Source organism: Priapulus caudatus, unplaced genomic scaffold (genome assembly GCF_000485595.1).
Source record: "Priapulus caudatus unplaced genomic scaffold, Priapulus_caudatus-5.0.1 Scaffold746, whole genome shotgun sequence".
Lineage (NCBI taxonomy): Eukaryota > Metazoa > Priapulida > Priapulimorpha > Priapulimorphida > Priapulidae > Priapulus > Priapulus caudatus.
In genome coordinates, this window is record NW_014577807.1 from 35,145 (window position 1) to 49,735 (window position 14,591).

Below are 14,591 nucleotides of genomic sequence, written 5' to 3' on the forward strand. Positions count from 1 at the left end.
AATTTGACTGCCGGGTTTGCTAGTAGAATCTATACATGCCTGGATGTATGAGGCTACAATGTCACAGTGAAATTTCCAAAGCTAAATTTTGTTGGAGAAGGTTTATGCTCCTTAAATCGTATAATTTCTATGGCATTCTGTACTGTCAGTGTGTTACATGTAACGTATGCCACTGCCAGTGCATGTGGTGGTGATATTACTCTGTAGTTTTTGCCTGCGTTAATTAGTTACAGGTGGCAGCTCTCTATTTTAGCCTGTAGGTTTGCGTAGGTAAATGGATGAGTGCTTACCTATTCTGTCTTGCAAATAGTTGTTGCTACTACGTACGATGGGAGCTTCCATCTTTAATCTTAAGACACTTAAATGTACGCGCCATCTTGTGGCAACTTTCATAACGATCCCAACGAACATTCCTTTGAGAAGGTTCCTGATACCATCCCTGTGCCTTCCACTGTTTCAGCGTGTATCTGAACACATTTGGGACTAACAGGGTTTACTAGAATCCCACCACTCCACACAGAGTCACCGCAGTAGACGTTAGATGAGCGCTGTCGCTCCGCGGCACTTGTTGAATGTATTACATGCCGCCAGGGTGGCGCCTAAAGCAAAAATGTGCTCTCCCCCTAGGGTGGAGGGACACACCCCTGATTGCTATTGTCTGATTGGCCACTTGGCAAAAAAATGTCCAACTCACCTGCTTTGAGTTGGGGAAATTAGAACATGTTCTAATCTTCCGACTCGCTGCTATCGATCGGTTGGACGTGCGACTTGTGTGTTTACACTGGCGATTGTCAGTTGCCAAACTGCCAAGTTCGTACAATTCGGCAACTCAAAATCGTCAGTGTAAACCCAGATTATGTATCCGCTTCAGCTGGCGCTGGCTAGATCTACCTGCTGACGCATAATAAAATACAATTGATAATAAAAGTTATACAACAGAGTTTAGAACTAGAAACTGTAGACACTTTCATTCATATTTAAATTTAACTTAACAATAATACCAGCTGAATCCAGCTCTTGCCTTGTATTAATCTGCAATGATGTGGTTACAATTGTATTCATACATTGTCTGTTGAAACTATAAATGATAGTCAATGATAAACTATGCTGACACTGTGACAGATGTGATGTGATGTCACAGACTCACAGGCACACATCTCTGTGAGACTGTGACAAATTAACCATGTACTTTCTTATTTTGAGACTGAAAAAAGAAACATACAACTGCACAGTGGTATTTTTATATAAAAAATTAATTTGCATCCAAACGAAAAGATAACGTGGTTCATTCTGTATGTTTATTACAGAGTAACAAAACAATAAGCAATCTACAAGTAGTGACTAGTGAAGCATGTGTACATGTAGAGAGATAAGAGTGAGAAGGGGAGTGGTGGACAGAATGGTAGTATGGTACTATGATAGAACTTAGAAGATGGAAGAGGTCAGAGGTGTCGGAGTCTCTGAGGCGGCATTGTGAATGCGAATGGATTCAAAGGATGTTTGGATCATGAGTTACAAGTGTGATTAGTGATATGTAGTAATGTAAATATAATTATAGGTACATGTATTAACAGAAAATTTGACACACTCATGGAATTAATAATACATACAATTTACATTGATTCCCCATCCCCACAAATAAAATAAGAGTACATTATATTACGTATTTTTCGAAAATTTGAAACTATGAAAATGGCTCTGGTAAATTTTTGACAAGTCAGAAAAATGGCTCTGGTGAAACAAAAAGTATTTTTTACACTGTGTGCGTCTAACACAGCTCAAATTTTTCCATGGCTTGCTATACTGTGGTAGTGTCATCTAGTGGTACTTTTCATAAGTTATTGGGAGATAATTTGCGAAGTGTGCAGTGCCTTCCCATTGGCCATGCTAAATTATGCTATCGAGATCAAGAATCGCTGTCCTTCTTAATCTGCCTGTCTACCTATGACTGGTGAACTGGTTCCGCTGCAAGCCCTAGCTAAATGATGTGTTTTCGACTTGCAGGAGTAGACCGTTTCATCATGGACATCGAGTTCATGGTACGGAGGAAGCTGTGTTTGTGGTGGAAGATTACCTGGAAGTTTATCACACCACTGCTTGTCTTCGTAAGTATCTTAACCTCTCGTATAGCATGATAGTTACTACAGGCATAACTACAGGCGAGTCGGTTGAAGGTTGGTTCGTATAGAGAGTAGAACTGTTGTCGAAGTTGCGTATTCGTGCATTTTGTGCTATATTTTATCGAGCGTTCACGTACCTGGGCACAATGATGAGGTCAGCACTGCTTACAAGCAGGTGTGGATTATTAGCTTTCAGGGCTTCGCTGAGACGTGATTCTTACAGCAGTCGCAATAATCACCCAATCGCCACAAGGATCCTTTCATCCCAACTGCTGCGTACTTATAATTGTATTTGTTTGTTCTCAGATACTGTTCGTGTTCAACCTTGTCATGCACGAACCGATCACGTTCGATGGCTACAAGTACCCGGACTGGGCGATCGGCCTTGGCTGGGTCATGGCACTGGCGTCCATGATGCCAATCCTCATCATAGCAGTGTGGACGCTTTATAATACGCCTGGAAGGAACCCGTGGGAGGTAATTAAGTTGCCCTCCCATCTACCAGTTACCCGCCTCCTATACCCACAGATTTTGCCGACTCGCCATCGATAATGTAAATGCTTTGAACATCTGATAGAATGTTAAAAAGTTTATCAGCTCGTCGACTTTTCAATAGTGTAAACCCAGCTTGTCTGGGACTCACACCGGTGTGCACGTTTCAGCATCGTATTGTGACCTACGTATTGTGTCGTGACCCTGGTGTATCGTTACACCTCTACTCACACGGGGTGCGCGTGTTTTCAGCATCGTATCGTGACCTACGTATCGAGATACGTATCGTATCGTGACCCTAGTGTATCGTTACACCTTTAAACCCAGCTTGACCCTTATAGTGTACATGCACCCAGCTTGACTCTTGACTCACACCGGTGCACTTGTTTCAGCATCGTATCGTAACCTACGTATTGTATCGTCACCAACGTATCATGACCCCAATGTATCGTTGCACCGCTACTCACACCGGTGCGCTCGTGTTTCAGCGGCTTGTGCGGTCGGTGCGGCCGACGCAGGACTGGGGGCCGGCGCTCGAGGTGCACCGCGTCGAGTACAAGCAGATCCTCTACGACAACAGCTTCAGCAACCAGAAGCCGTCGCCGCTGAGCGCCGAGCTGACGGGCGGCCCGACGCGCGGAGACGTCGAGAAGCGGGGCCTCCACGAGACGACGGCGCTCAGCAACGACTGCTCGCTGCCAGTGTGAGAGGCGACAACGGAGAGGGGAGAGCTCTACCGGTCTTCCCGTCCGACCCCGATCCTCCTCGGTGGGGGGTGGGGGGGGGGCTTCTCTGGGGGGCGGCGTTCCTACGCGGAGGGGAGCGAGGGTCTTTTTGTCCGATGCGCGTCGCTTCCCCGTGGGGGGACGCGTTTCTGCGCGGAGGGGAGGGAGAGTTCCCGTCTTATCCTCCTCACTCTCCGGGTGCTTGCGGGTGGAGCGGGGCGGGGGGAGAGTTGGTCGGAGGCCAGTATTAATGTATTCGCACGTGTGGTTTCCTGGAACACAGACTCTTGTAACGTTGGGCGCGTTAACAGCGGCCGAGTGGCAAGGCTGTATAGTGTACATGTGATTGTTTTGTAGGTTTGAGAGCACGTTCTCGGTGGCTCTCGTTCGTACTCCTTCTGTTGTCCAGCTCTATCTAGCTTTGTATTCTTATTTATAGTCATTACCTTACATCTCGGCGGTACCTGTGGCTTGTGTTGCGGTAGCTGTCGACCAAGTTGCAAGCCTGTGCGGTAACGTGGCCCGTAGTTATCAGTGTGCAGGCGAGAAACTGGTTGCGGGGAGAGGTGTGCAACGTTCGCTTCACTTGTCTCAAGGTGTTGCTGAGCAGTCATTCTCTCTGAGTAGTCTTTAAACCTTAAAAAAAGGGTGGTTTACCGCTCACGAGGTTAAAGCTTGGCGCACATTGCCGAACATTTTCCCGAACAAATGTTTTTGTCTGGCAATGTGAGGGTGGATAATTGCTGAGCGCACATTGCCGAACATTTTGCAGCGAACAATCTCGTGGCGCCGTCTAGTAGCTGTGTTGTAAAGAGTCACGTGATCGGCGCATGATTGGGCACAAAAATCATGTGACCACATATCGTGCTGCTATTGGTTACTACTTTACAAATGTTCCTAGAATTGTTCGACATTCAGCGCACATTGACCGAACATTTCATGGAACATTGCTACGATAATGTTTTTGAGCAAAATGTTCGGCAATGTGCGCCGGGCTTAACTGATCGACTCGTCGAGCCTTATTAGGATTTTAGTCGTACCAAACAATGAATATAATATTTATATAGTTTTGCACCAGTGTGTTTGTACTCGTTGTACAGTTTAAGTTTTCAGACTCGAACAGGGCCTATAGTAGGTGTTGTTTCAATTAACATGTTCAGCCATCATGTTGTTTTTGATGTCGTCTGCATTTTTTTTTCCATTTCTTGCATGGGCATGTTTTCTATTGTGGGTAGCAGTGAAGCTATGGAACATCTGTCTACATATCAGGAGTGCCACGCGGTTGTGTGTATCTGCTCTGCTCACTTGTGACTGCATGTCACACCTTTAGCAGATGCATTCCCCAGTCAGGGCAAATGTTGGTCCAATGTGTGTGGCTCAATATTTTCCCTTCCTAAACTGGTCTTTCGGGGTTACTTCTTTGCGCGCGTGCGTGTGTCTGTCTGGTATTTATTCGTAAGGCGAGAGACAGTCATACGGTGGTAATAACAAGGTGATCTGTCCACTGCATTCTCCAAACTTCGGACAATTAAGTGTGCTGCCTACCTCCACTTCCTCGGCCGTATCACGTAGGTTGATGAGTACCTACTATGCCTTTATAATTTCATAGCTTGAGCGTTTGCAATGCGATCCTTTCCTTTCCCAGAGTCGCTGCAAATCGGACAGCAGTTATCCTTATTAATTTTACAATTTTACCAGCAAATTTATTATTGGGGGGTACAGGGAATCGCAGGGTATATGCGATTCGCCAATCTCAAAGTGTGGAGGAGGATGTAGCAGGTTTACGTGAAGGTATAGAGGGGTTTTAGAGTCTCTTCAGAGACGTGCTCTTAGAAAGACGTGCTCTTGAGAGACTTGCGCTTGAGAAACGTGCTCTTGAGAAACGTGCTCTTAGAGTCTCTTTAGAGTCGTGTAGGCCAAAATGTAGACTATTCTGTAAAAAATATTGTATACGATATTGTGTACGAGGTATTATATTAATTAAATCATTAAGGTTTTATATATGTTGGGAAGATTTCACAGTTGATTATTTTCAATTTTCTAATGCATGTAAAATATTATTTCTGATATTCAGAATGTAACAAAGGTGTCAAATGATGCAAGGTGAAATTGATTTTTCTGAAATTCAGAATATGAAGATTTCATAGGGTGCAAGCTAGAGCTTCTTGAGTGTTGAGAAATCTCTAGCTTGTCGTAGTGCGTGGTGAGAGAAACGCGAATGGCAATCATTTTGTTTATGTTAATTTTTGTCCTTGGAACTATTTGCAGGTCAGTGGCGTCAGCGTCACCCCTGTTCATGATCGAGCTTTATGAGATCGAGGTTGTTGTGATTGTTTCGTTGGCGGGTATTATTGGGGTTGCACTCCGTATCAGCATCTATAGCATTCTCTCCCTATGTTCTAAACTCTCATGACAGCAGACCAGTATATTGTGTAAAGCTGGTCCAGAAAAATTGTCTTGTTGCTGTGTCCTCTGTTTGGGAAAATAGTTAAGTTATAGTTCAGTTGATTTGAGAAGGGTGTCCAGTAGGCAAAATTGGTTTCTCCTGACAATTTTTGTAAATATTTTAAGTGAAATAACAGCACATTATTAAACCAATCAAAACAAAATTACATTGATTTTTAATGTGGAAAATGGCAAGACAATGTAGGAATAAACATATTTTTAGTCCGGGCCCGCCCCCGGCTAACGGCAAACAGACGATTCTTTTGGACCAGCCTTAACAATGATTTATTAACACATTCATCCTGATGTAAGAATGTAGCAGCGATTTTAAGCCATTTATTAAATTACCTCCAACACTACTTACAATGGAGTAGAATTTCCTTTATAACATACACCTTAGTAGCGCATGGAGCACGCGCCTATACGCGTCCCCCTCACCGTTACGGCGGGGTGCAGTGGGATTCTTTATGCAGAGACAGGTAAAGTCGCCTAGCTGTGCTTTTATAGCGTCTCTATTGTTCACTGCCTAGTGTAAAGTACTGAAGACTATAGTTTGGTTCAACAGACCTGTGCTATAATTACCAACCTGCGGGTTAACTCGCTTGCAGTGGCTTGCTGTCCCTTCTGCAGACTGACTATTATAGCATAAACTGGTAGTATATATCTGGTGTAATATTATTGCATAACAGTAAGTGTAATTATTGTGTATGATGAAAACTGTAAAAGACGGTAATAAAAAAAAGACGTTTTGTACGAAGTTGTTACTATTGGTTTCATTTTCAAATATTTTTCCAGCACGTACTTACTATTAAACCTAACGGCGACAATATACTGTTGAACTGTTGGCATTACTTTCACAGGTCCTACATGACCACTGCTCTAAAACTGCCCTGGCAAGCTTTCATATCTACATTGTTCTCTTCTTATTTGCTTCAAATTCCATGCTACCCTTTATGTTGCTTGATGCACCTAGTTATAATGTCAAACAGCAGAATGTGGATGTGGTTATGTTATTATCAGGAGTGAATAATAATAGGGCATGTTAGTCGTAAAGATTGCTGCTATGAGAAGGAAAAACTCATGCAAAACGTATGCAAACATTGGTTTCACAAATTGTCGTCAATGCAGGAATAACAGGTACAGGTACAATTTTTGTAATAGTTTAATATTTATTGGTGAAATGTAGCAGATACATAGTCATCTGGTTGGACACCTCATTAAGATATGCAAAAATTTCCGCTTTACGCTGCTTTACCTTTAATAATCGAAAATCATTTGAATTACGGCACAGTAATTTTGTCATTTCCTCGCTGCAATATTTAAATCTTAAAAAAGTCAAAGTTTGCAGTTGGTATGAATCACACAACTAAAAAACTAATCTCAAAGAATGATGGACCGTTATTCCTATGTAAACCGGGATACCCAGAGCAATCGCCTGCACAAAGAATAAATGAGAAATAAGGTGACATACACATACGAGTCACTAACGAGTGCATGGACATGCCGTGACGGATGTAAGTCTAGTCTCAAATAATATTGACACTAAAAAGTATCCGCCGATAAAATCTAGGATCTACGTATGCAAATTCGAATGAGATACGACAAACTGCTACCCCACCACTTCCTCAACCTAAGCATTGAAGCTCATTCACAAAACTCCACCGAACTACCACACAAACCTACGACACCCCTAAATTTCGATCCTGGATGGGAAAACAAGCGCGTCTCGGGGAACAGGGGCGAGCGCCACATCCTCGATCGCATAAGCGAAGGTGCAGGTGCACGCTCGCAAAACAAGCGCGCGTCTCGCGGGTTCGTCCCGCCTCCGATTGCAGACGAAGACGCCGCGCGCGCACACGCAAAAACAAGCGCGCATCTCACGAGTTGTCCAGCCCCCGATCGCAGACGAAGAGATGCCACGCGCGCACTCGCAAAACAAGCGCGCGTCTCGCGGGTTCGTCCCGCCTCCGATTGCAGACGAAGACGCCGCGCGCGCACACGCAAAAACAAGCGCGCATCTCACGAGTTGTCCAGCCCCCGATCGCAGACGAAGAGATGCCACGCGCGCACTCGCAAAACAAGCGCGCGTCTCGCGGGTTCGTCCCGCCTCCGATTGCAGACGAAGACGCCGCGCGCGCACACGCAAAAACAAGCGCGCGTCTCACTGGTCGTCGTCGCTGCTGGCCGTCCTCGCGTCGGCGCCGTCGCCACGGCGATTGCGACTCCGCGCGTTCCTCCGCCGCTCCTCGTGCCGCGACTCCGCCTCGATGCTGAGCGCGTGCGTGTGCGTCAGCTGCACCTCGGCGTCTTGGCTCGCCGACTTGGCGTCGCGCACGAGCTGCTGCGCCGACAGCAGCCGCTCGGCAGCCATGACGGCCGACAGGTCGGCGCCGGCGGAGTGTGCGACGTCGATCGCGGCCTGCACGAGCCGCGTCACCGAGTCCATGAGCACCTCGAGCTGCGTGACGCGCGCCTTGCGCTCGTGCGCGTCCGTCCGCATGATGATCATGTCCTGCCAGAGGGCGCTCTCTACGCCCGAGTAGGCGAGCACGGCAAAGTGCTCGTGCATGAGCCCGACGAGCCCGAACACGGTCTGCGCGTACGACTTGTGCGCCTGCACGAGCGCGATCGTCGTCTGCGAGAGCACGGCCGAGACGGCGTCGACGTTCACGGCGACCGCGTTGCGCACGAGCGCCTCGCTCGTCATCGCGCCCGCGTCATCCTGCAGCTCGACCGCCACCGCCGCCGCCGCGATGCACACGCCAGGGAGCGCCAGCAGTCGCCCAGCACGGCGCGCGAACGCCCACGCGGTGACGGCGGCGCCGTGTTTCGTCGATCCCCGGGCGTGGGCGGAGGCGGCGAGGCGCGCCGATGCCGTGCACGCGCGTCGCAGCATGTTGCCGGTGTCCTGCAACACAGAGGAGCGGGAGTCACCACTACGCAAGGAGCAGGCCCCCACCCGGCGGAGGCTGACCGCAGAGAGGCGCCGCCCTCTGGTGGTTAATGAGGCCACGCCCACTAACTCTCGCGCGCACGCTCGAACGTTAGTGACCAACACGCGCGCGCGCGCACACGCACACGACAGCAGCTACCACTACCGTTTAACCGACATGGTTAGTAGAGAGTTAGCAGCAACCGCGCTGTAATCACGCGACCATCATACACCGCGTTGCAAGCCGCGTCTGCCTGCCGTCCGGCGTAAGTTCGAATCAATCGCAGGTACGTCCGCAACGGCGGCGACCTCTGATCGACCCCCCGCGTGCTCTAGGCCAATCCGTCGCTGAACGCGAGCGCCACTATCGCCTTCTGGTGGCCGTTGTACTCGCGCTTCACGTCGCCGCCCTCGACGCTCCACAGCCGCGCGACGTTGTCCGACGACGCCGTGAAGATGTACTGCGAGTCGCCGCTGAACGCGCAGTCCCACACCCAGCGCTGGTTCGCGCACTTCAGCTCCGTCATGAGCCCGAAGTCGGCCGTCTTCCAGATGCGCGTCGTCTGGTCGGCGGACGTCGTCGCGAGCAGCGTCGAGTCGGGGCTGAAGCGGCAGCGCAGCGCGTAGCGACGGTGCGCCTCGATCTTCGTCTTCGGGCGCGCCTGCGTGCACGCGGCTGCCGCGGCGCCGCTCGACGGCCCGCTCAGCGTCCACACGTAGCAGTTGCCGCGGTTGTTCACCGACGCGAGGTACGATCCCTCGGGGTCGACGCTCACCGACGTGATGCTCGCGTCCGCCTCGGGAACAAGCTGCTCGTTGTGGTCGGTGCGCAGGTCCCAGAAGTGGATCGAGCCGCTCTGGTCGCCGACGATCAGCTCGCCCTGGTTCGGGTGTATGAGCACGCAGCTGACGGGCGCGTTCACCTGGAAGATACGCTGGCACTGCAGGTTGCGCGCGCGCAGGTCCCAGATGCGCGCGCTGCAGTCCTCCCCGCCCGTGAACATCCACTTGCCCTCCTCGTGGAACCCGACGGCGGTGACGTTCTTCGAGACGCCCTCGTAGTTGACGACGGGGTTCGCGTTGCCCGACGCGACGTCGTACATGCGGATGTGCTGGTGGCCGGCGACGGCAACAGTCTGCCGGTCCGGCGTCACCTCGAGCGCGTTCACCTGCGAGTCGGGGTGCTGCACGGTGCGGTGGCAGATGCCGCTGTGCGCCTGCCAGAAGCGGATCGTGTGGTCGTAGCCGCCCGTTGCGAGGATCACCTGGTCCGCGAGCGCCCCGCCCCCCGTCATTGTCGCTGCGCCGCGAGGTTTTAGTATAACACACGCTAACGAGAATCCTCTAGGGTACCTAGAGGTCGTCACCTGTGATGTCCTTCGCTGCCGAGAAGCGCGGGCTGGTGGTCTACCTCTGCTGGAAGCTAGAAGAGAAAGAGCAGCAATGTGTCAGTAACTATTGCATCCATCAGATGTTTTTCCCACAAAAAATACTATCTTCAGTATATGATGTATATATGTATGTCAGTCATAATCATGTATTTGTATTTGAATTACATGCAATAAATATTTAATAAGAATTTAATAATATTAGTATTATATAGGCGTGTACCGGTTCGTTGTGTCAGTAATAGGACAGACACTACAGACACCCTATAGTCCGACCAGCTGGTATATCTTCCTGTCCACCGACTGCCTCACAAACTGACCTGGTGCCCAACGTGGGACACAAACCTATGACACTGCGATTATGAGTCTCATGCTCTAACTAAGTTAGCCAGATGATTCACCATACATCTTCACCGCAACCCTACTCTAGCTCTAACCTAATGCAGGGTGCTACAAAAAAAAACTTCCAGCCAACTGATGTCGTAATATTTACATACAAGCCTCGTTCACACGAGACCTCGTATTTCTGAAATACCGGATTTGCGAAATACCGTATCTGAGACAAATACGCGGCCGAGCGTTCACACGCTGATTCGCGGCTCCAGAAATACGGTATTTGCGAAATACCGAATCTGAGACAAATACGCGGCCGAGCGTTCACACGCTGATTCGCGGCTCCAGAAATACAGTATTTGCGAACTGCGAGCGGCTTTAAACAATCAAGCGAACAATGCAAAATAAACAATGCAATGCGCACCAACTGCCGATAAAATACGTAGACTGGTCCGCGCTCGACAGTTCCACTCGCGTTACACTAGAACTGTCGAGCGCGGACCAGTCTATAAAATACGCGGCTTCAGAAATCCGGTATTTAGCGTTCACACGAGGAAATGCGCGGTCCAAGAAATCCGGTATTTCTCAAGCACGGCAAATTATTCGGGGTCTGGGAAGCCTCGTATTTACATGAAATACCGGATCTGTTTAGATACCGTATTTCTTGGGCCTCGTATTTTGCCTCGTGTGATCGCTAAATACCGGATTTCTTGCTACGTGTGAACGCGGGCTACACTCTGTCAACTTACCACATCACATAGAAAAAACCTCAAAACATCGCAATCCAATAAAAATGTATGCTATGTTTGACTATATTTTCTTTTTCCTTTTTTTAAACGAAGAGCTAGCTTTTATATTTTAGTTTTACAACATCGGAAATACGTCCATATAAAGTCAGGGTACGGTGGGACAATGCAGGGTATGCAGCGACATATCTTATACTCCGCATAGTACCCCGAGGTACTTTCCGATATATTGAACCGTACCCAGGGTACCCTCCGATAATACCCTGGGGGACATAGACCCTATCAACTCCTGTAATCTGTATATATATGGCAGATCCTAAAATGCTACATTAGGCTTGAATCCGTTTTTCAACTTCTAGTGATATCACTGTAAGTTACTGTGAGCAGTAAGTGTTACCAGGAACACACATTGGCATGCCATATCAGAGCCTACTGAATTCAATAATAAAAAGATTAAATAAACACGCAATGTGTTTCGCTACTCTCTTTCACCTATTACTAATAATGTAAATGCCGTTCAAATGAACACTCTTAGTATAGTGCCAGTGTTGTCAGCTCGCAACAAGCCAAGGGGAAGTACGGGTATAGATAGAAACAATAACATGCAATGATAAGCAGTGACGTAGGTACCCCATCAGTGCATCACAGCCAGACATTCAGAGGACAAGAGCCAAAGGCAAAGTCGAGGACGAGGGTCGGCTACTGCCACTGGCTACTGGCTATAGAAACCTACCAAGCCTGGACCCCAGCGAACACGCAGTAAGAACAGTCAGAAACTTCAAACAGTGCGAGTCAACACCGAAGAGTTTCACCATTCATTCTTTCCGAGAACTATTCAACAGTGAAACCATCGTACTGAGGCCGAGATAGACCTTATCTCAATATCTGTTCCACTGCCACTAACGACAACATCTAAGCGCACACCTCACTGCGTTATTATCCACGTAACCGTGGGCTACGCAGTAAGCTATCCAGATCCAGATCCAGCTAGGTCCACAGGCCCTTGGAGGCTCAAGTTTCAAGAAGAGTATAACTCACTATAAGTAATATAACTTATAAGTGTCTAGATAGTGATCGAGTTATACTCTTCTTGAAACTTGAGCCTCCAAGGGCCTGTGCTAGGTCCTACTCTAGCCCGAACAGGCTGTGCGACGGATTGTCTATACAATATTGCTATATTACTATAAAAGACGGATTGTCTATAGAATATTGTGGTAGGCCTGTTCTAACCCTAGCATTGTAGCAATAGGGCCTACCGTTTCTTGGAGCTAGGTCCGACTCCTACTCCTACTCCTAGGATACGATCGGTCAAATAAACAATAAATATTCTCAAATGGTTTATCTTGCACTCTCTTGTTTATGTGTATATTTCACCTAATTATATCTATAGAACAGGATTGTATTATTAGTAAAACTAAATTACTAAAGTAACATCCAAGTACACATCAGTTGACGAACCTTCCACACCAAGAAGCAAGATATACAAGGAGATGACGCGGATTGGTCATGTACTTGTGACGCCACAGACGCCATTTTAGATTAAAGTTTTACATTGCAGAAGTGTTCACTGTGTGCGTCTGAACGTTTGGAATAAACATATAGGAGAAAATATAGGAAATTAACATATATATAAACATACCCTATGGAATAAACATATATGATATGGGTGTTTTTATAATTTTAAAAATTACAATATAATATTATATTGCAGAGATAAGTGGCATCATATACCGGGTACGTGTATGCAATGTAGAAGTGACGTAAGAAGGCTATAATTATGTTCATTACTTTATTTTTTCAATTTAATATCGTGAATACTATTAGGCTTCCTCCGCACTACGAGCCTTTAGGATGATTAACATTTGACTATAATGTTAATCATCCTGATGGCTCGTGGTGGGGAGGAAGCCGCAGCGTCTAGTAGTCACCATTGCTGGCGTGGAGATTATAGCAGCTTTAGCGTGGTAAACGTGGTAGACGCGTGGTAGATTTAGATGACCACCTTGAGCCTTGAGGTACCCTTGAGCTTCCCAACAACGTGAGTGCGTGCACATTTCGCCGGTGCGTCCTGTGTGAATATACTTACATTATACCAGGAGTAGATAATAGGGAAATTATCTATTATCTCCCTATTATCTATCTATTATATCCCTATTATCTATCTATTATCTCCCTATTATATACTCCTGATTATACCCTGATTATACGTACGCACCGTTCCATCACCGGAACTGGCCCATCTACCGGTTCCTAACTCTTTCTCAATTTATTCTGTCTCTCTGTCTGGTCTGTATACGTGTTTATAGTCACTGTGCTGTGGGGTTGCCACTATGTGTATCAAAAGCTAATAATACCTCGCCTCGTAATTATTATTAGCTGTTGATGTGTATGGCGAACTATGCGTCTTCATCGCGTGTTCACCGCGTCCTCGTGCGGCGCGTAGCGCGGATGGCTGCGTACGCGCGGTACCCATAGGAACGTGTACACAAATATGTGTAGTGGCAGGTGTAAATTTTCCGTGTGCATATCGTCTTTATTGACCGCCCGGGTCTAGAGTACTAGTACTATTGCGTCTTGTGGTATATACGGCTATATCTCCCCGCTGGCGTTACGTGCTAGTACTGTAGTGAGTGCTGTGTCTATTTAGTTAGTGGTGCGCAGTCGAGGTCGGGAATAAAACGTAGCTAGACGATGCAGGCGCCTAGCGTGCATGGCGGGAAAAGTCCACGAAGTATCAGCATGAATGCGACATTCTCGCCATCGCTGGGAGCAGGTCTCGCTCTCCCTCATCTCAGAAACGAGCGAGAAGGTAGTGATGGTATGCCAGAAAGGTGAGCGAACATGGCAGATATAGAGCGCATGGATATAGGAGTACGTGGTCTACACGAGGCTTCATAATTATAGACTATAGTGGGGTAGTGCAGCTATAGTTCTCTTGCTTACCGCCGCCCTTCACGCTGCCATACGCTACCACTACGCATACCTGTCGTCGAGCTATAATGAATGGCAGAGCTAGCTTTTTGCTTGCTGTTTTGGCTTGGGAGTTTTTATTATGTAATATTACTGTCTTGTGTTTATTTCTTACTACGCGCCTGCGCGACGTGCCGGATTTTTGCATCATTCCTTGATATACGGAAAGTCTGATGCGGAAGTTGATATGCGTATATGAAGCCCAATGGATATAACGTGTAGGAAAAAAAAATTCGCGTACCGGTCGGCAATTATTTCGCTGAAGTTTATATAAACGCACGTAATTAAGCACGCACGCACACGCAAGCACGCAGACACGCACGCACGCATGCTGACGTGCACACAAACGCGCGCGGGTGTGTGTGTGCTTGCGTGTGCGTGCGCGCTTTCGTGCGTGCGCGCGCGCGCGTGTGTGTATGCGAACGTATACGTACATACGT

General features: G+C 47.7%; 3 protein-coding genes across 7 annotated transcripts in view; 1 reads left to right on the top strand and 2 right to left on the bottom strand.

Annotated features, from left to right (window-relative positions):
- LOC106813259 (sodium- and chloride-dependent glycine transporter 1-like) overlaps nucleotides 1–3,375 on the top strand; it is a 32,313-nt gene extending 28,938 nt beyond the window's left edge. For all 3 annotated transcript variants that reach the window (XM_014817350.1, XM_014817351.1, XM_014817352.1), the window contains exons 12-14: nucleotides 2,005–2,105; nucleotides 2,427–2,597; nucleotides 3,101–3,375. In XM_014817350.1, the coding sequence (XP_014672836.1) occupies nucleotides 2,005–2,105; nucleotides 2,427–2,597; nucleotides 3,101–3,319 (491 nt within the window). In that variant the 3' untranslated portion in view covers nucleotides 3,320–3,375. The remainder of the gene's footprint in view (nucleotides 1–2,004; nucleotides 2,106–2,426; nucleotides 2,598–3,100) is intronic.
- A 3,556-nt stretch (nucleotides 3,376–6,931) lies between these two features.
- On the bottom strand, nucleotides 6,932–8,678 carry LOC106813251. The gene has a single exon (XM_014817340.1). It carries the CDS (start codon nucleotides 8,676–8,678, stop codon nucleotides 7,944–7,946), a length of 735 nt encoding a protein of 244 aa, XP_014672826.1. The 3' UTR covers nucleotides 6,932–7,943.
- LOC106813260 (target of rapamycin complex subunit lst8-like) lies at nucleotides 8,594–12,630 on the bottom strand. Of its 3 annotated transcripts, none has more exons than XM_014817353.1 (2): nucleotides 12,438–12,630; nucleotides 8,594–10,137 (listed from the first exon to the last, which is right to left on the bottom strand). In XM_014817353.1, the coding sequence occupies exon 2, from the start codon at nucleotides 10,007–10,009 to the stop codon at nucleotides 9,047–9,049; it is 963 nt and encodes a 320-aa protein (XP_014672839.1). In that variant the 5' UTR covers nucleotides 10,010–10,137; nucleotides 12,438–12,630; the 3' UTR covers nucleotides 8,594–9,046. The 3 variants fall into 3 exon arrangements, with proteins under 3 accessions (XP_014672839.1, XP_014672840.1, XP_014672841.1); XM_014817354.1 differs by having other exon boundaries at nucleotides 12,556–12,626; XM_014817355.1 differs by having other exon boundaries at nucleotides 12,605–12,624.
- Nucleotides 12,631–14,591: the final 1,961 nt, after the last annotated feature.

Coding starts and splice junctions, on each gene's coding strand:
- LOC106813251 (XM_014817340.1), bottom strand. CDS start 8,678: ATGCTGCGACGCGCGTGCACGGCATCGGCGCGCCTCGCCGCCTCCGCC.
- LOC106813260 (XM_014817353.1), bottom strand. CDS start 10,009: ATGACGGGGGGCGGGGCGCTCGCGGACCAGGTGATCCTCGCAACGGGC.